At 38.2% G+C, this 22,351-nt stretch overlaps 1 protein-coding gene across 1 annotated transcript in view; it reads left to right on the top strand.

Annotated features, from left to right (window-relative positions):
- LOC139467891 (extracellular matrix organizing protein FRAS1-like) overlaps nt 1-22,351 on the top strand; it is a 127,682-nt gene that overhangs the window by 52,771 nt on the left and 52,560 nt on the right. The window contains exons 8-9 of the mRNA XM_071249435.1: nt 20,376-20,459; nt 22,179-22,283. Of these exons, the coding sequence (XP_071105536.1) occupies nt 20,376-20,459; nt 22,179-22,283 (189 nt within the window). The remainder of the gene's footprint in view (nt 1-20,375; nt 20,460-22,178; nt 22,284-22,351) is intronic.

The raw sequence follows: 22,351 nt of genomic DNA, 5'->3' as shown, positions 1-22,351 counted from the left end.
TTATAATTGCGAAGTAAGATCACTTGCATTTTTTGCATTTAATTCACGCTCCTGTTAATTTCAAGATTTACAGTATTCAATTAAAAAAGTTTTAGTTTCATCAACATTTGAAATAAGTTTGTCCGCCCCTTCACGATCTCTGAAAACAAAATTTAACTTGTTGTGTATGGATTTATTTTCTAAGCACCCATGGTGCTTATTATGGCAAGTGCGGTTAGTGGATTCCATGCACTGAGTCTACCCCACGGCTGTTACATAAATGTCCTCTCGTAGCTTGTTTCTTCGATGTGTTGGAAACAGCAGCTGTGATAAGGGGAGAAAATATGGAGGGGTTAAGTGTGAATTGCTAGGGAGGTAATTAATAACAAACACGTAATGATCTTGTTTCTCAGGAAACTTTGCCTGTTGGATCAAAAGTGGTTCATATCATTAGCATGAAAGTGTATGTCCTGACTATTCAATGTGTGGTAAAGTGGGTGCAGTTATCAGGGATTGAGAATCACAGGATTCAGAGGAGCAACAAGTAGGACTGAGGTATTCAGATAACTTTTTGAGCAATTGAGTTTTCACTCAAAGGTTTCTATTTTAATTGGGTTATTACATTTTTCATTGGGTAGCCAATATTTTTTCACTCATCTATTCATCACTCTATTGGGTTTTTTTCCAAAAGGAGTAAACATTTTGAGATTTAAAACACAATGAAATAATGTTTTAGATGTATATAAAGGTTCTAAGTATAGGCTTGACTCGGAAAGTAATTTTTTAAATTAGCTCGAAATTGTGTTTCGCAAATTAGCTCTGTTGTATGCATACTGAAAAGCCTTATTGGGTATTTACACATGCTGTTTTTATACATTTGAGTTTTTCATTTAATGCATGCGTTTCTGTATGCAAGTTTATTGAAAGTCGTTGGGTTTTGAATATTTTGGGGGAAAGTAATTTTTTTAATTAGCTCGAAATTGTGTTTCGCAAATTAGCTCTGTTGTATGCATGCTGAAAAGCCTTATTGGGTATTTACACATGCTGTTTTTATACATTTGAGTTTTTCATTTAATGCATGCGTTTCTGTATGCAAGTTAATTGAAAGTCGTTGGGTTTTGAATATTTTGGGGGGTATTTTACGCAAATACGCAGCTTATCTGTAGCTCTGGACACAATTGTTGGCAACAGTTTCACATACGTGGATAGGATAATGAAATGTTACTAAATTTTCCATGCTCGGACTGATCATTAATCCGATAATACAAATGTCCCTGATTTCGTTTGTAGGTTTCTCAGACCATATCCATACTCTTTGGTTTAAAGAAAGTGGTTAACGTGTAAGACCTGTATATCCCTTTTCCCCCACATGAAGCTGAAGGTGGTCATATACCAAACTCACTCACTTCAAGAACTAAGTCCTCTATGTCCAATCAGTGTATGGGCTATTTGCCATCTTTATCAAAATCTGATTATTTATTTACAAGTTTTTATTAATATGTATAGGCATTAATTTATACCAGTGCCTTCATAGTATGTATCAGCAACATGAATGCCTCAAAGACTGCTCAGAAACTTGTCAGAGACCATGTATTGAAATCTGAGTAAACACTAACATTGAAAAGTGTATGGTGTCTTGGGATTCAACTTCCCCTAAAATAGTGGAAACAAGTTCACTTTATTCCACCAAATGCAAACATATGTGTTCACCACATCACCAACCCTCTACGGACACGTCACACATTCCCCATACACCCCACAAACCCCAATTACAACACAGATGTACATACAAGAGGTTAAACTGCAAGTCTGACAAGACAAGCTTTATAAACACTGCCAACATAACAACATGTGAACAAATATACAGAAAACCTTTTCAAGAAAAAGGAATCTTTTCGCCACTTACTGACCAGATTTTATACAAATGTGTATCCCAAATTCAAAACAATTTAGAAGTCTGGCTTTAGTATACAACAGATTTAACACCTGCCACAACCTTCCATGGAGTTATCCCCTGTTCATCACATAAGAGAGGTATTGCATCAGAGTAAAAGATCTGAATAAGCCTACATGAAACTAAACATATTTACAAGCAATGACCATAGATGCTTATTGCTAATGTAAATAAACAACAGACAGAGTCCTTCTTCAACTTCCTTCAGAAAACTGTGTCTACATGATGTTGTTAGTCTATGAAAACATTTCTTTCAAATAGTTCTAATTTATTTTTGTTCAAAAGAACCTTTCTTCCTCTGCTGTTTAGTTTGATCTGGACCTGCCTTGACTTTCAGTAAAAAAAATGTTTTTAAGAATATAAATTCCAGTTGTGGCTAAGGACTAGATGTTATATTACATTCGTCAATGACATTTCCTACACTTCCACCAAATAGTTGCAAAGTCACACCCCAAATAAAACATTATCATAATTTGGTGACCAACCTAATAAATAGTTCTTTTAATGTGAGTGCTGCATGTCCACATGTATACATTGCCCATGGTTCGACCTTGAAGAAATGGCCGTAGAAAGGCAGTTGTGTAAGATTTGATTATCAATCACATATTTGCATAGGTAGAGTTCACGTAACTCCCACCCTGTATCGGATGGTTGTACTTACTGCCATTTCCAAAGTGCATCTGTGACGCCCAGGAGGGTTGGATAACATTTCAAACAACCTGAAATACATCACTCTTGTTGGTATTGGTGTGTCGAAATGTATTTTTCAGTAATGTCAAGGATATTTAATGTTTCTGTTGATCTGTTACTATTCCCTTCATTCAACAAGCACTGGCACAGAGCTCCCAGGCCATGGAAGCTTCCTCAAGAATCTAATAGAAAACACATATACCAGCAAGTTGCTTCGATGAACCTAATAGAAGACACATATACCAACAAGCTGCTTTGATGAATCTAATAAAAGACACATATACCAACAAGCTGCCTCGATGAATCTAATAGAAGACACATATACCAACAAGCTGCCTCGATGAATCTTCTAGAAGACTCATATACCAGCAAGTTGCCTTGATGAACCTAATAGAAGACACATATACCAGCAAGCTGCCTCGATGAATCTAATAGAAAACACATATACCAACAAGCTGCCTCGATGAATCTAATAGAAGACACATATACCAACAAGCTGCCTCGATGAATCTAACAGAAGACACATATACCTGCAAGTTGCCTCGATGAATCTAATAGAAGACACATATACCAAAAAGCTGCCTCAATGAATCTAATAGAAGACACATATACCAACAAGCTGCCTCGATGAATCTAACAGAAAACACATATACCAGCAAGTTGCCTCAATGAATCTAATAGAAGACACACATACCAACAAGTTGCCTCGATGAAATTAACAGAAGAAACATATACCAGCAAGCTGCCTCGATGAATCTAACAGAAGACACATATACCAGCAAGCTGCCTCGATGAAACTAATAGAAGACACATATACCAACAAGCTGCCTCGCTGAAACTAACAGAAGACACATATACCAGCAAGTTGCCTCAATGAATCTAATAGAAGACACATATTACCAGCAAGCTGCCTCGATGAATCTAATAGAAAACACATATACCAACAAGTTGCCTCAATGAACCTAATAGAAGACGCATATACCTGCAAGCTGCCTTGATGAACCTATACCTGCAAGCTGCCTCAATGAATCTAATAGAAGACACATATACCAGCAAGCTGCTTTGATGAAAATCTAACAGAAGACACATATACCAGCAAGCTGCTTTGATGAATCTAACAAAAGACACATATACCAGCAAGTTGCCTCGATGAATCTAATAGAAGACACACATACCAGCAATCTGCCTCAATGAATCTAATAGAAGACACATATACCAGCATGCTGCTTTGATGAATCTAACAGAAGACACATATACCAGCAAGCTGCCTCAATGAATCTAATAGAAGACACATATACCAACAAGCTGCTTTGATGAATCTAATAAAAGACACATATACCAACAAGCTGCTTCGATGAATCTAATAGAAGACACATATACCAACAAGCTGCCTCGATGAATCTTCTAGAAGACTCATACACCAGCAAGTTGCCTTGATGAACCTAATAGAAGACACATATACCAGCAAGCTGCCTCAATGAATCTAATAGAAGACACATATGCCAACAAGCTGCCTCAATGAATCTAACAGAAGACACATATACCAGCAAGTTGCCTCAATGAACCTAATAGAAGACACATATACCTGCAAGCTGCCTTGATGGAAGTATACCTGCAAGCTGCCTCAATGAATCTAATAGAAGACACATATACCAACAAGCTGCTTTGATGAATCTAATAGAAGACACATATACCAGCAACCTGCTTTGATGAATCTAACAAAAGACACATATACCAGCAAGTTGCCTCGATGAATCTAATAGAAGACACACATACCAGCAAGCTGCCTCAATGAATCTAATAGAAAACACATATACCAGCAAGCTGCCTCAATGAATCTAATAGAAGACACATATACCAACAAGCTGCCTCGATGAATCTAATAGAAGACACATATACCAGCAAGCTGCCTCAATGAATCTAACAGAAGACACATATACCTGCAAGTTGCCTCGATGAATCTAATCGAAGACACATATACCAAAAAGCTGCCTCAATGAATCTAATAGAAGACACATATACCAACAAGCTGCCTCGATGAATCTAACAAAAAACACATATACCTGCAAGTTGCCTCAATGAATCTAATAGAAGACACACATACCAACAAGTTGCCTCGATGAAATTAACAGAAGAAACATATACTAGCAAGCTGCCTCGATGAATCTAACAGAAGACACATATACCAGCAAGCTGCCTCGATGAAACTAATAGAAGACACATATACCAACAAGCTGCCTCGATGAAACTAACAGAAGACACATATACCAGCAAGTTGCCTCAATGAATCTAATAGAAGACACATATTACCAGCAAGCTGCCTCGATGAATCTAATAGAAAACACATATACCAACAAGTTGCCTCAATGAACCTAATAGAAGACGCATATACCTGCAAGCTGCCTTGATGAACCTATACCTGCAAGCTGCCTCAATGAATCTAATAGAAGACACACATACCAGCAAGCTGCCTCAATGAATCTAACAGAAGACACATATACCAGCATGCTGCTTTGATGAATCTAACAGAAGACACATATACCAGCAAGCTGCCTCAATGAATCTAATAGAAGACACATATGCCAACAAGCTGCCTCAATGAATCTAACAGAAGACACATATACCAGCAAGTTGCCTCAATGAACCTAATAGAAGACTCATATACCTGCAAGCTGCCTTGATGGAAGTATACCTGCAAGCTGCCTCAATAAATCTAATAGAAGACACATATACCAACAAGCTGCTTTGATGAATCTAATAGAAGACACATATACCAGCAACCTGCTTTGATGAATCTAACAAAAGACACATATACCAGCAAGTTGCCTCGATGAATCTAATAGAAGACACACATACCAGCAAGCTGCCTCAATGAATCTAATAGAAAACACATATACCAGCAAGCTGCCTCAATGAATCTAATAGAAGACACATATACCAACAAGCTGCCTCGATGAATCTAATAGAAGACACATATACCAGCAAGCTGCCTCAATGAATCTAATAGAAGACACATATTACCAGCAAGCTGCCTCGATGAATCTAATAGAAAACACATATACCAACAAGTTGCCTCAATGAACCTAATAGAAGACACATATACCTGCAAGCTGCCTTGATGAACCTATACCTGCAAGCTGCCTCAATGAATCTAATAGAAGACACACATACCAGCAAGCTGCCTCAATGAATCTAACAGAAGACACATATACCAGCATGCTGCTTTGATGAATCTAACAGAAGACACATATACCAGCAAGCTGCCTCAATGAATCTAATAGAAGACACATATACCAACAAGCTGCCTCGATGAATCTAACAGAAGACACATATACCAACAAGTTGCCTCAATGAATCTAATAGAAGACACATATACCAACAAGCTGCCTCAATAAATCTAATAGAAGACACATATACCAACAAGCTGCTTTGATGAATCTAATAAAAGACACATATACCAGCAAGTTGCCTCAATGAATCCTCTAAAAGACTCATATACCTGCAAGTTGCCTCGATGAACCTAATAGAAGACACATATACCAGCAAGCTGCCTCAATGAATCTAATAGAAGACACGTATACCGGCAAGCTGTCTTAATATATAGAATAGAAGACACGTGTATTGGCAAGTTGCCTTAATGAACCTCATAGAAGACACATACACCGGCAAGCTGTCTCGATATATAGAATAGAAGACACGTGTATTGGCAAGTTGCCTTAATGAACCTTACATAAGACACATATACCGGCAAGCTGTCTCGATATATAGAATAGAAGACACGTGTATTGACAGTTGCCTCAATGAATCTAATAGAAGACACATATACCAACAAGCTGCCTCGATGAATCTAACAGAAAACACATATACCAGCAAGTTGCCTCAATGAATCTAATAGAAGACACACATACCAACAAGTTGCCTCGATGAAATTAACAGAAGAAACATATACCAGCAAGCTGCCTCGATGAATCTAACAGAAGACACATATACCAGCAAGCTGCCTCGATGAAACTAATAGAAGACACATATACCAACAAGCTGCCTCGCTGAAACTAACAGAAGACACATATACCAGCAAGTTGCCTCAATGAATCTAATAGAAGACACATATTACCAGCAAGCTGCCTCGATGAATCTAATAGAAAACACATATACCAACAAGTTGCCTCAATGAACCTAATAGAAGACGCATATACCTGCAAGCTGCCTTGATGAACCTATACCTGCAAGCTGCCTCAATGAATCTAATAGAAGACACATATACCAGCAAGCTGCTTTGATGAAAATCTAACAGAAGACACATATACCAGCAAGCTGCTTTGATGAATCTAACAAAAGACACATATACCAGCAAGTTGCCTCGATGAATCTAATAGAAGACACACATACCAGCAATCTGCCTCAATGAATCTAATAGAAGACACATATACCAGCATGCTGCTTTGATGAATCTAACAGAAGACACATATACCAGCAAGCTGCCTCAATGAATCTAATAGAAGACACATATACCAACAAGCTGCTTTGATGAATCTAATAAAAGACACATATACCAACAAGCTGCCTCGATGAATCTAATAGAAGACACATATACCAACAAGCTGCCTCGATGAATCTTCTAGAAGACTCATACACCAGCAAGTTGCCTTGATGAACCTAATAGAAGACACATATACCAGCAAGCTGCCTCAATGAATCTAATAGAAGACACATATGCCAACAAGCTGCCTCAATGAATCTAACAGAAGACACATATACCAGCAAGTTGCCTCAATGAACCTAATAGAAGACACATATACCTGCAAGCTGCCTTGATGGAAGTATACCTGCAAGCTGCCTCAATGAATCTAATAGAAGACACATATACCAACAAGCTGCTTTGATGAATCTAATAGAAGACACATATACCAGCAACCTGCTTTGATGAATCTAACAAAAGACACATATACCAGCAAGTTGCCTCGATGAATCTAATAGAAGACACACATACCAGCAAGCTGCCTCAATGAATCTAATAGAAAACACATATACCAGCAAGCTGCCTCAATGAATCTAATAGAAGACACATATACCAACAAGCTGCCTCGATGAATCTAATAGAAGACACATATACCAGCAAGCTGCCTCAATGAATCTAACAGAAGACACATATACCTGCAAGTTGCCTCGATGAATCTAATAGAAGACACATATACCAAAAAGCTGCCTCAATGAATCTAATAGAAGACACATATACCAACAAGCTGCCTCGATGAATCTAACAAAAAACACATATACCAGCAAGTTGCCTCAATGAATCTAATAGAAGACACACATACCAACAAGTTGCCTCGATGAAATTAACAGAAGAAACATATACTAGCAAGCTGCCTCGATGAATCTAACAGAAGACACATATACCAGCAAGCTGCCTCGATGAAACTAATAGAAGACACATATACCAACAAGCTGCCTCGATGAAACTAACAGAAGACACATATACCAGCAAGTTGCCTCAATGAATCTAATAGAAGACACATATTACCAGCAAGCTGCCTCGATGAATCTAATAGAAAACACATATACCAACAAGTTGCCTCAATGAACCTAATAGAAGACGCATATACCTGCAAGCTGCCTTGATGAACCTATACCTGCAAGCTGCCTCAATGAATCTAATAGAAGACACACATACCAGCAAGCTGCCTCAATGAATCTAACAGAAGACACATATACCAGCATGCTGCTTTGATGAATCTAACAGAAGACACATATACCAGCAATCTGCCTCAATGAATCTAATAGAAGACACATATACCAGCATGCTGCTTTGATGAATCTAACAGAAGACACATATACCAGCAAGCTGCCTCAATGAATCTAATAGAAGACACATATACCAACAAGCTGCTTTGATGAATCTAATAAAAGACACATATACCAACAAGCTGCCTCGATGAATCTAATAGAAGACACATATACCAACAAGCTGCCTCGATGAATCTTCTAGAAGACTCATACACCAGCAAGTTGCCTTGATGAACCTAATAGAAGACACATATACCAGCAAGCTGCCTCAATGAATCTAATAGAAGACACATATGCCAACAAGCTGCCTCAATGAATCTAACAGAAGACACATATACCAGCAAGTTGCCTCAATGAACCTAATAGAAGACACATATACCTGCAAGCTGCCTTGATGGAAGTATACCTGCAAGCTGCCTCAATGAATCTAATAGAAGACACATATACCAACAAGCTGCTTTGATGAATCTAATAGAAGACACATATACCAGCAACCTGCTTTGATGAATCTAACAAAAGACACATATACCAGCAAGTTGCCTCGATGAATCTAATAGAAGACACACATACCAGCAAGCTGCCTCAATGAATCTAATAGAAAACACATATACCAGCAAGCTGCCTCAATGAATCTAATAGAAGACACATATACCAACAAGCTGCCTCGATGAATCTAATAGAAGACACATATACCAGCAAGCTGCCTCAATGAATCTAACAGAAGACACATATACCTGCAAGTTGCCTCGATGAATCTAATAGAAGACACATATACCAAAAAGCTGCCTCAATGAATCTAATAGAAGACACATATACCAACAAGCTGCCTCGATGAATCTAACAAAAAACACATATACCAGCAAGTTGCCTCAATGAATCTAATAGAAGACACACATACCAACAAGTTGCCTCGATGAAATTAACAGAAGAAACATATACTAGCAAGCTGCCTCGATGAATCTAACAGAAGACACATATACCAGCAAGCTGCCTCGATGAAACTAATAGAAGACACATATACCAACAAGCTGCCTCGATGAAACTAACAGAAGACACATATACCAGCAAGTTGCCTCAATGAATCTAATAGAAGACACATATTACCAGCAAGCTGCCTCGATGAATCTAATAGAAAACACATATACCAACAAGTTGCCTCAATGAACCTAATAGAAGACGCATATACCTGCAAGCTGCCTTGATGAACCTATACCTGCAAGCTGCCTCAATGAATCTAATAGAAGACACACATACCAGCAAGCTGCCTCAATGAATCTAACAGAAGACACATATACCAGCATGCTGCTTTGATGAATCTAACAGAAGACACATATACCAGCAAGCTGCCTCAATGAATCTAATAGAAGACACATATGCCAACAAGCTGCCTCAATGAATCTAACAGAAGACACATATACCAGCAAGTTGCCTCAATGAACCTAATAGAAGACTCATATACCTGCAAGCTGCCTTGATGGAAGTATACCTGCAAGCTGCCTCAATGAATCTAATAGAAGACACATATACCAACAAGCTGCTTTGATGAATCTAATAGAAGACACATATACCAGCAACCTGCTTTGATGAATCTAACAAAAGACACATATACCAGCAAGTTGCCTCGATGAATCTAATAGAAGACACACATACCAGCAAGCTGCCTCAATGAATCTAATAGAAAACACATATACCAGCAAGCTGCCTCAATGAATCTAATAGAAGACACATATACCAACAAGCTGCCTCGATGAATCTAATAGAAGACACATATACCAGCAAGCTGCCTCAATGAATCTAATAGAAGACACATATTACCAGCAAGCTGCCTCGATGAATCTAATAGAAAACACATATACCAACAAGTTGCCTCAATGAACCTAATAGAAGACACATATACCTGCAAGCTGCCTTGATGAACCTATACCTGCAAGCTGCCTCAATGAATCTAATAGAAGACACACATACCAGCAAGCTGCCTCAATGAATCTAACAGAAGACACATATACCAGCATGCTGCTTTGATGAATCTAACAGAAGACACATATACCAGCAAGCTGCCTCAATGAATCTAATAGAAGACACATATACCAACAAGCTGCCTCGATGAATCTAACAGAAGACACATATACCTGCAAGTTGCCTCAATGAATCTAATAGAAGACACATATACCAACAAGCTGCCTCAATAAATCTAATAGAAGACACATATACCAACAAGCTGCTTTGATGAATCTAATAAAAGACACATATACCAGCAAGTTGCCTCAATGAATCCTCTAAAAGACTCATATACCTGCAAGTTGCCTCGATGAACCTAATAGAAGACACATATACCAGCAAGCTGCCTCAATGAATCTAATAGAAGACACGTATACCGGCAAGCTGTCTTAATATATAGAATAGAAGACACGTGTATTGGCAAGTTGCCTTAATGAACCTCATAGAAGACACATACACCGGCAAGCTGTCTCGATATATAGAATAGAAGACACGTGTATTGGCAAGTTGCCTTAATGAACCTTACATAAGACACATATACCGGCAAGCTGTCTCGATATATAGAATAGAAGACACGTGTATTGACAGTTGCCTTAATGAACCTTATAGAAGACACATATACCGGCAAGCTGTCTCGATATATAGAATAGAAGACACGTGTATTGGCAAGTTGCCTTAATGAACCTTATAGAAGACACATATATGTTGGCATGCTGTCTCAAGGAATCCAATAGAACACATGTGTAGATATTAAGTCTACTTCCCAGAAACTTATGGTTTGGCATCATTGTCAGTAGATTTAAGTGTCATGTATGAGCCCTTATTATCTGAGAATTCTGGAAAGATTTTTGTCTTAAAACATATAATCAATACTCAAGCTGTTGATTATAAACTAGTATCAGTAACCAACTACATGATGCTTAGAATATTTAGAGCTTTCATGTCAAATAACAGTTTCATCTTCAGACATGTAAAAGTTAAAATTCTCACACAGGCTGTGCCTGTTAGGCTTAGTGTATATGCCAAACTGTCCACATCACACAATGGTCCCTGAATATATTCTGTAGGAGCACATGAACTTGGCAAACTATCAAAAGCAGACAAATCATTTTCAGATATATTGTGCTGAGGCCATTACACAATATGACACAGTTCTGAACTCCTACATTCCTCGTGTGTTCCATGACAACCACAAAATATCATCCAGTACATGAAAAATAAACCCACATTGCATAGTTTATCTTGACATAAAACGAAATTAAGTCTATGAAAGATTGCTTGCCTTCTGGCACTCGTTTACAGAACTGTGTAATCAGAGCCCAAACATGTTTTTGCCTTCTGAAAGCTGTAGCAATGGGTGCTTCCTGCTGTCAACACATACATGTTTCCAGGTTGCTCTTTAGAGATCAGAGGTGCAAGTGATTAGCGATCAAAAGATGCAATATGTGTGCAGGCAGCCTTTATATAAGGCTGGCTCATTTTCTTCTACAGCAGCTAACATATACTTGCTTCCATATACATGTATTGCAATTGCTACACTCAAGACTAGCTTGTTGATCTCTCTTAATCCCTAGTAGGTGCATAATCTTGTTGACAAGTCAAGATAGTCATGTTGACTAGTCAAGATTGTCTTGTTGACTAGTCAATATAATCATGTTGACAAGTCAAGGTAGTCCTGTTGACTCGTCAAGATAATCATGTTGACTAGTCAAGATAATCATGTTTACTTGTCAAGATAATCATGTTGACTAATGAAGATAGTTCTGTTGACTAGTTAAGATAATCTTGTTGACTAGTCAAGATAGTCCTGTTGACTAGTAAGGATAATCATGTTGACAAATCAAGGTAGTCCTGTTGACTAGTCAATATAATCATGTTAACTAGTCAAGCTAGTCATGTTGACAAATCAAGATAGTCATGTTGACTAGTCAAGATAATCTTGTTGACTAGCCATGATAATCATGTTGACAAGTCAAGATAATCTTGTTGACTAGCCATGATAATCTTGTTGACTAGTCAAGATAGTCCTGTTGACTAGTAAGGATAATCATGTTCACAAATCAAGGTAGTCCTGTTGACTCGTCAAGATAATATTGTTGACTAGTCAAGATAATCATGTTGACTTGTCAAGATAATCATGTTGACTAATCAAGATAGTTCTGTGTTTACTAGTTAAGATAATCTTGTTGACTAGTCAAGATAGTCATGTTGACTAGTAAGGATAAGCTAAATGATAAAATTTATTCAATTGTAGGCTAAGGGATAGTCTTCTTTCAAGGCTGTACTGAATGATAAGTCCATGGCTGTATAGTTATTCTATCTTAATAATTGGCAAATCTTGATAGGCGGACCTGTCTTTTATGGGGAAAACTTTTTCTTATTATTTATATAATCTAGAAATTATTCTTTAAACTAATAATTATTGCCTTAGAGACTTGAGCAAGTCTGGCTATATGAATAAATTTTTATGTTGTACATTTCATAAAGAAATATAACTAATGAATGACAGCTGTCACTGAAAGGAAATATTTGTAATATATTTAGTTCAACATTGGCTGACTTATATGCATGTGCAAAATTACCTCACATGCAAATATACCTTAAGTTGTGCAGAGACATGATGTTTTTGTGTGTATATGGTAATGGGTCTACTGCACCAAGAGGAGATATGTATCTTTGCGCTTTAGCTGCATCAGGCAGCTGTTACAGTTTCTGGCCAATCAACAAGTGTGAAAGATGGTGTATGGTATCGGCCACCAAATGTATCGTTCTGAGTAGCATGTCTCTTTGCGCAACTTTGTTTTTGATGAACCACTTCAAGCTAACATTTAAGATTTCCAAAATGTATTCATGTTACCAAGTACATAAACACACCAGTTTATTTCTGTCTGTATGAAGTGCAAGGGCTTTATTTACAAAGTCTGTGTGATTCCAGTAAGTAGTACATAACGCCACCAAATGGGTGTACCATGAACACACCTGCATTATCGTAAACTAATAGTGAAAAACAGACGTAAGTTAGTTATCATCACTAAGCTCTTACACGTATGTAGTCAGTCAATTATGTGTTTAATGTCTGCATCTGAGAGCTCAATTTCGTGGATACATACTCATTAAACTACCAGTACACATTTTGACTAATGATGACATGTACACATATTCCCAGTTTGCATACAGACTAATATTTTGTTACATCAGCAAAATAGTTCTTACAAATACATCAGTAGATCAAAAGATGTCTGTTTAGTATTCCAATGAACCAATCAGATTCAAGTTTTCTTCCAAGTTTGATTTGATATCCAGCAGAAAGAGACCCATCAACTTCATGATGATGATGATGATGATGATGATGATGTACAGATTAAAATAAAAAATGCAGCAAAGAGGGTTTGAGTGATCCTGGCACAGTCAGGCTGGTTAAGCTCATCATCAGCTCAGGGTCCTTGCCCCCTCAACATGCAGCCAAGGCAGCGAATGGGACTTCTCCTTGGAAGTGCTGTCTAGTTGAACCCACCCACAACTTTTGGGGGAACGTGAAGACTCCCCAACAGTGCAACCTTCTGCATTACCCAGATCGTCAGGGCTGTATCTCTGGCAGCAAACCCAGGTACTCTCCCAATGTCAGTCAACAGATTGGAAGGTACCAAACCTAAGGCACCGAGAACAATGGGGCGTTGGACAACTTGGTACTTACCAGTAGAATGCAAGCCTTGTTATTACTTTTATTAATATTCTTCTTCTTTTTCTTCTTCTTATTATTGGTAGAAACATTCTGATGTAACATTGAATGTTAACTCACTCTCTTACTTTGGGGAAACTTTGTAAAAAAACTGGCACACTGGCCTCTTGAGTTTTATCAAACAGTTCACATTCAGATTGACTTAGCAACATTATACACTACTTCAAAAAGGTAAGGATCATCCGATTCTTTCATATCCCATATCCTCATAGGAACAAAGCTTTCTTCAGCAAGATTAACCTAAATATTGAAGATGTAGACGATAGCTTGGGCAACCCATGTTTGTTGGAAGAGGTGACCAACAGGATGTCGGTGGTCAGACTCACTGACTTGGTTGATGCATGTCATTGTATCCGAATTGTGTAGGTTGTTGCTCATGAGGTCAATCTCTGGATTGTTTGATCCACACTCTGTTAATTACCGACTGCCATCATATTGCTGGAATATTGCTTAGGGTGGTGTTAAACAGCAAACAAACAAACAAAAATCATGGATAACTAAAATGTTTCAAGAAAACTAGGTATGAGATATCAAGATTTCACCTGTGGAATAAATGTTTACAAAAGCAAGCTCACCAAGGTAGTGAACAGACAAGTGTGTGTGGTTGGTCCTGAAAACATTCTGCCGGTGATCCCTATTTGTATGAGGGGCGGTCGGGTAGCCAAGTGGTAAAGCGTTCGCTCGTCACGCTGAAGACCCGGGTTCGATTCCCGACATGGGTACAATGTGTGAAGCCCATTTCCGGTGTCCCCCGCCGTGATATTGCTGGAATATTGCTAAAAGCAGCGTAAAACCATACTCACTCACTCACTCACCCTATTTGTATGACTCTGGAGCCACTTGCTGCTCATGTATGTAGCATGTGGTGCCGCTGCACTTCTCTGTAAGGAGCTGAAACAACATGGCTCCTCATTCAACATGGCAATGAGAATTACATCCAAACTACTGAGAGTTTATCATGTAAACATAGTTCTAGATACCTCACAGACACCTGTGGATGCTGACTTCACCGGCAACAGTTTCCTAGTCATGGTAATGCTGTTACGCCAAGCTCATAAATGAGGGTGCTAGCCATCTCCTCTCCTGAATCCCCAATACCATCTAACTTTCCACTCTGAGTCTCATTGCTCACCACTGAATCCTGAGTACTACTTAACATTAATCTCGAAAGCATTGAGAAAAGGGTGCGATTTGAAGTTGAATTACTAAAATAAAATATCGAATAAAAATATATTGTATAAAGGATAGAATGTTTCTAAAGGAAATTGTTACGTATGCCAATGTTTATTTTAAATGTTAAATCTGCATACCAAATTTCATGTTATTTGTGCCCTGTGCATGGTACTTCCACACTGCTGACTCCTGAATAGACTCATGAATCCTGCAAAAAGGGGGTTGGCAGCCTCATTAATCAGGAACCACACACACAAGTATGTCCCCGGCTGCCAACACACTTTCAGCATAAAACTATACAAAGATTGTGTTGTAAATCATTTTTTTATAGAAAAATCTGACAAAAAATTCAGCTGACTTGTTTTTGATAGGTTTCTGTTGGTTCCCCTTGAAGAGTGAGAATGGCTTTTACTTCACATTTTGCGATTTTCCCATAATATCATAGCAAGGGGACAATTGAGATGAACCTCACACCAAGTACCCATGTGGAGAATTGAACATAGGCCTATGGCTTAATGAGCCAATGCTTTAACCACTAGACCCCAAGAGTATAATTATGGAATAATTAACTGCAGCAATGCATGGCCCAATTCCTGGCCTATGTTCCAAGTACAGTCATCGTGTTCCCTCCCCAGATATGCAGCAGCACACCTTTCTGCGGTATCACCTAAGTAGATCCTTTGTCAGGTGTTTGTGCCACTGTAATCAGTCACTGTAAATGGCTGCCAACTGCTGTCGGCTCCTGGACCATTGCCAGGAGTTATCTTGGCACTGGTGTGAGGGAATATTGCATTATTCTGGGCCAGTCTGGTCTTTCCACCCAATTATTAACAAATTAGTTGTTACAGTTTATTTGTTAAGTTCATTTTTAAAGGAAAAAAGCTCTGCAGGAAGTTACAAATGTTTGTCCTCAGTAGGGAGCGCCGTAAGTGGATGGAGAGATGCTGATAAGAGGATGTGGAAAGTGAAATGACTCCTTATTTATAGACTTAAGAAACATGCAGTTTCAAATTTCAAACCAGACGTAGGCTGCAGAATTAGTCATTCCTTAATAATCGTCTTGTTTTATCAGTTTTGATCATGGCAGCACATACTGGGTGTGATCCTTGGCATACAGAGTTACACAGGTATTAGATCTATTCTTCAAAGGTCCATGACAGGGTCTTCTGACTCACTGATGTCACTTAGTAATTACAATGCTAATAATGATGCAGCTTCATGGTTCACTCACTGTAACCACTGCAATACCAATGAACATTTTTTTTATAGATTCATCACATTATTATTCTTGAATTGCAATGCAATTACATGTAACAAAAATTGTAAAATGTAAAAAACAACAGTTCTGGTTTTTATATTTTCCTTTTTTGTACAACCTCTTTTTTTTATTTTTGGTTTTTCTTTCAAGTTTTTATGCATCAGTGACAAAAATGAATGTCTGATGCAATTCTCTACTTTGACTTGTGCCATATGTTCCAATGTTTTTTAGGTGAACAATTGACTTGCCTTTGCATGTGTTTGTGACAGTTGCCACCGGTGGGTCAGGATAGGCTCACCTTTTCATGACTACCTGTTACCATCACTGTTTGATACTGATTCATAGACACATGCATATTATGTAGTTAGAATTGTGCAATCAACTCTGTTTTTGGCAGGGGTTTCATATGAGTTTGGAAAGGGTTTTGTCGCCTGTATTTGTACAGTAAAGTACGGTTATAACAAACTCAAGAGGACTACTAATGTTAGTTCGTTATATCCGTAGTTCGTTATAAGCATATATACATCATATCTACAGCAAAGAGTCGGGACCAAAAAAGTCAGTTCGTTATAAGCGTGTTCATTATAACCGTAGTTTACTGTATATGGGTTAGAGGCCTTTATGCAAATAAGCTTCTTCGTATTCATATTCTTCACTCACTACAGCCAGTGCTTACCCTGCAAATCTTGCAATGTAACCTACTGGCATTCAGATGGCCTGATCTAAGAAGGTCACATTTATATATCTAATACAAATGATCACGAATCTGAAAACATGAAGCACATGAAAGGACAAGTTCTATGCAACTGTTGTGTGAACCAAGGCTGCTTTCTCCAGCATGTCTTTTATCTATGACACAAAATTGATATCTTGCCTAATAGAACCTTTCTCGTTCTTTGATTTCATGCTTCAAGTGAGTGAGTGAGTGACGTTTTACGCCACCTTTAGATATATTCAAGCAATATCATGGCGGGGGACACCAGACATGGACTTAACACATTGTACCCATGTCGGGAATCGAACCCGGGTCTTTGGCGTGATGAGAGAATGCTTTAACCACTAGGCTACCCGACCGCCCTGCTTCAAGTAAATAGCCATAATAGTGTGCACAACAGATTAGGACATGCCATCATGGTCAAGATTTGGTAAGGTGGTATGTGAAGAATTAGTCCTTCGAAATTGCATCTGTAAGCTGTTTGTTGCTATCTGATGCTGCAGTGGAGTAGCCTAGTGGTTAAAGCCTTTTCACAGGTCATGCTGAAGGCCCAGGTTCAGTTCCCAACATGGTTATAATGTGTAAAGCCCATTTCTGGTGTCCAATAACATCCAACTCAATCACTCACTGTAACCTGATTTTGGACTGCTTCAATATATCTGGTTAGAGTGACTATTTTGTATTGGCATAAAACAATTATGATTTCTTTTACTGTGAGGATTAAGGGCTTTTATATTTCATGATTATTTTAATGATGATACCAGTTTGCCTTGGCTACATGTGTTGTTCATTTCAGTTTAAGAAATATTAACTATCATTTCCTAAATGTTAACAATCAAGTTGCCTGTAGTTTCTTTTTGTTTGTTTGATTGTTGTTTTGGCCATACTTACCAGTATTCCAGCTATATGACAGAGGCCTGTAACTAAGTCCATGTAGTCCACAAACATAGGCTGCTGGGGATCTGTTCTAACCCAGAATTCTCACCTTGCATGCATAGTCTCTTGCTAATGAATTACGTAACTACCTCTGTGTAAACAAACATACCAACTAAGTCCATTTCCTGGTGAGTGCAGTGGAGATGGATGCAGCCTACCCCTGTTCCGTATCGTATCGGCAGCTGCTGCTGACTCTCACCCTGCCTGCCTCACAATGTTCATCTCCTGGGTGGCACCCTCTCATGCAGCGCCTGCATCAATAAGCGCAGCTATACAAGCTTGTATACCAGCATTGTGTTTGTTTGTGAGGAAATCAGGAGGACCAAGTATCTGATATGTAATAATTGATGTTAAGGGCTGAGCATGCCATCTGATAAAAAATGTCAGGTGTTTTTATTCTACAAAGCAGATGAATGTCAAGTGAAGAATGGTTGGCATTCTGTTTGTTTTGTACACTATGTCAAGGAGGGAGGAGGTATGGGAAGTGAACTTTCTCTTGGAACTGCGGTTCCACTGCACGGAGGGGATTCAGCTTTTTGATTGCAAGTGATTATCAAGAGAATGCCGCTTTCATATCAAACAAGGAAATGTGTTAGGGAAGAAAGAGAAAGAAAATAACATGATATCTATTCAATTGTAGATATTTAATCTGAAAAGAGCTTACTCAGTATTTATTCAACTGGGAATTCTTACTTTGAATGTCTCTCCAGTTACCAATGTTTGTTGTAAGAGGTGACAAAATGGAACTGGTGGTCATGTTCAAACCCTATTTGATTTGCATGGCTCATTGTGAATGGCTCATGATATCAATCACTGGTTTGTCATGTACAGATAAGTGTATTACAGACTGCATCACTTTGCAGGAATATTGCTGAGTACAATGTTAAACAACAAACAAACATAAGCTGAACCAAGAGTTTTACTATTAAGTTCATGTATTCTCAGAGAATAAGCAGTGTATATTACATGTATGGTAAATATATGTTATGAGAAGCTGGTGAATAAATAAAGGATATTGACTGGGGAATACAGCATTCTTTGTTCCTGCGATAGTCTCCAGTACGGCTACATAATAGCGATATGGCCTATTACATCAGGATGCAGAAAAAACTATAGATATTACCATTGAGGCGGCATGTTTTGGAATCAACTGGCAGCCAGGGGTGAAACAGATAAGGCCAGATTAGATCTGACATAATATTCAAACAGATGCTGAATGTCAGGAAGGGTGAGAGACTGACAACACAATTCAAACATAGAATCAAACAAAGACAGGGTTTTATTTCAGTTTTCTCGCCTGTTTTCAAATGTAACCCAGTAACTTATTTGGTACAGGCAACTTTGTGTTTCTGGTTGCATCCTATACTACTCCACTGTGGATAGGGATGCTGAGATGTGTACATATACATCATGTACATATAGGTGATAAGTTTGCTATGGCATAGAATGATAGGAATATCCCTATCAAAAGTTGAACATTCTGTTTTCTAGGGCCCAGTGGTTATTTGTTGTAGTCCTAGATTTTTCAAGTTATCAAATTAATCTACTGGGTTTTGGAAAGAAAAAAATGTTATGTGAAAATGAGTTTTGTGTATATTTCAATAATTAGTATTGTAAGGTTTCGTGACTGATGGTTTATGAAAGATTCATGTTTTAATCGATCTGTGAAGATCCTGGTTAGAATAGCTCTTTAGGAACCCATGTTTGTCATGAGGCCACTAACGGGATTGGGTGGTCAGACTCGCTGACTTGGTTGATGCATGTCATCGTTTCCCAATTTTGTAGATTGATGCTCATGATATCAATCACTGGATTGTCTGTTCCAGACTCATTTATTTACAGACTGCCATCATATGGCTGGAATATTGCTGAGTGCTGCATTTAACAAAAAAGAAAGAAACAAAGAAACAAAGATTTTTTATTAGTTGATTTGAAGTTTTATCTTTATTATGTTTTATCATCTCAAGCATCTGCACATGTCTGTCCCAAGCAACAGTTTATTTAATAACAACATATTTACCAGTGTGTGAATCCTTTTAGAGTACAATAAACTGGCCATATGTACTCTGTCACGTTGTCTGTTCACCTCAAGTTTCATGTATTCCAATATCATGTATATATATATATGCCAATGTTATGATTTCAGGGCCAAACCCTTGCCAAATCAGCTGATGGCTGCTGTCAGCAGTGTAAAAGTGAACAATGTGAAGATCGAGGGATGTCATATAAGGTAAATATAAATTTTATTTTGGTGAATATTTTTGGGGATATTTTTTGGTAGTGAAGACTGAGCTCACAGTTTTATGATAATATCCCCTAAAATATCCATGATCCCTCTGATATGGACACATTTCAGGTTAAGATGGAATATTGGAACTGTGGTTTCAGACCTTGACATTATAGGTCCAGACAATGTACTTAGTGCCAACCCGTGAAGATCCAGTCTTCAGCAACCCTTGCTTGCCGTAAAAGGTGACTATGCTTGTCGTAAGAGGCGACTAACAGGATCGGGTGGTCAGGCTCGCTGACTTGGTTGATACATATCATCGTATCCCAAATGCATCTATTGAGGCTCATGATGTCAATCACTGGATTGTGTGGTCCAGACTCGATTATTTACAGGTGGAATTGAAACAACAAAACAAACTGTGTGAATCTGAGACAGTGTCTCTGTGTAATTAAGGTAATTATTATCTACATCATAAAATTGATGAGACTACTAAGAGTGTTTGAGCAACTTGAATCCAATTAGCTGTAGGTTCATGCTGCTAACAGGATGCTCTGACTTGTACAATAGTATACCGGTAGTGTTCATACTTATCTAAGGATCATTAAGGTCCTAGCTGTACTTGAGAAAATATAGGAATACGGCACAGCATTGTGCGCAATATATTTCCCCTATTTGTTCTGTGTACGGAGTCTTTGGTTAACATTAGGGCCAGTTTCATGTACTAAAATACACTGCTTCACTGAACCTGTTTCATGTTGATTGAGGCACCTCCCTCCATTAAAAACCGTTTTGAGAAAGCTCTTAGTTCCATCAAAACCTCGGAACAGATGCAGATATAATCAAAATAACATTCTGGACATAATTTTGGGTGCTGTCAGTAGCTATGTCAAGAAGTAGTTTTGGTACTATATCTGTGTGAGTTGTCTTTAATCTTCAGTCTGTATGTCCAAACTTAGAAAGTTGTTCACAAACATGAGCTTGTTGTTTCAAGTTTAAGAGGCATTTCTTGTTTGTTGTCATGAATGCAACAAAGTTGTATCAGCTACACACATCCACACATATGCATGCAGTTCCACTTAAGTTTGTTTGTTTGGTTTACTCTAGGGATGTAAAAAAATCCAAATCTCTCCGTTGGGAGGGATAATTTGTAATTCACACTTCATGCCCTAACAAGATTTCCTGATAATTCTTCTAGTTCTCAGGCTGCAAACCAGTGTGCCATCACTAAAAAGTCAATCAGTTATCAAGGACATTTGTACATTCTGTTTCTAATATCTGCTATATGTTTATGATAAGACACAGGCATGACTTAAAGTAGATGCTAGGCCATAATGTGTGCCTGTCATGAAAACCACTTGGGTGTGCCAGAAATTGTATATTTTTCTTAAAAAGTTGGTGCAAGTAATGAAACGTAAGCTGTGTCCATAAATTTGTCAGACTTGAATATTCCACATTTTTGTATCATACAGTGTTCTTTGAACATGATTATAATTGAGGTAGTTGTGGAAGTCCTTGCAAACACATACATTTTGATAACACTCATCCATTCTGTTATGACATTTGTGTTCTGAGAAATAGCATTTGAAATAGAGGTTTGTGGTGAATGCACATATATGTTCAGAAAGCAACTTATAAAAGCTAAGGGTAGCCCATTCTGCGGAGATGAATAGAATGCTAACTGAATGCCCCTAGGTAATGCACTCTGCATCTAATTTTCAGCATGGTGAACAATGGAGTCGAGACACGTGCACATACTGTACATGCGTCAGTGGCAGTGTGGAATGTCGAACACAGCAGTGCGACACCTCCATGATTTGTCACAGAGTAAGTGGATCATATTGCACATCAAAAACACCCATGGTGCTCAAAGAAATTCCTTTTTTTTTACTGGG

The sequence above is a fragment of the Haliotis cracherodii genome, unplaced genomic scaffold (genome assembly GCF_022045235.1).
Source record: "Haliotis cracherodii isolate W230 unplaced genomic scaffold, xgHalCrac1.p SCAF_2, whole genome shotgun sequence".
Lineage (NCBI taxonomy): Eukaryota > Metazoa > Mollusca > Gastropoda > Lepetellida > Haliotidae > Haliotis > Haliotis cracherodii.
This window is presented reverse-complemented; position numbering and strand designations above follow the sequence as displayed.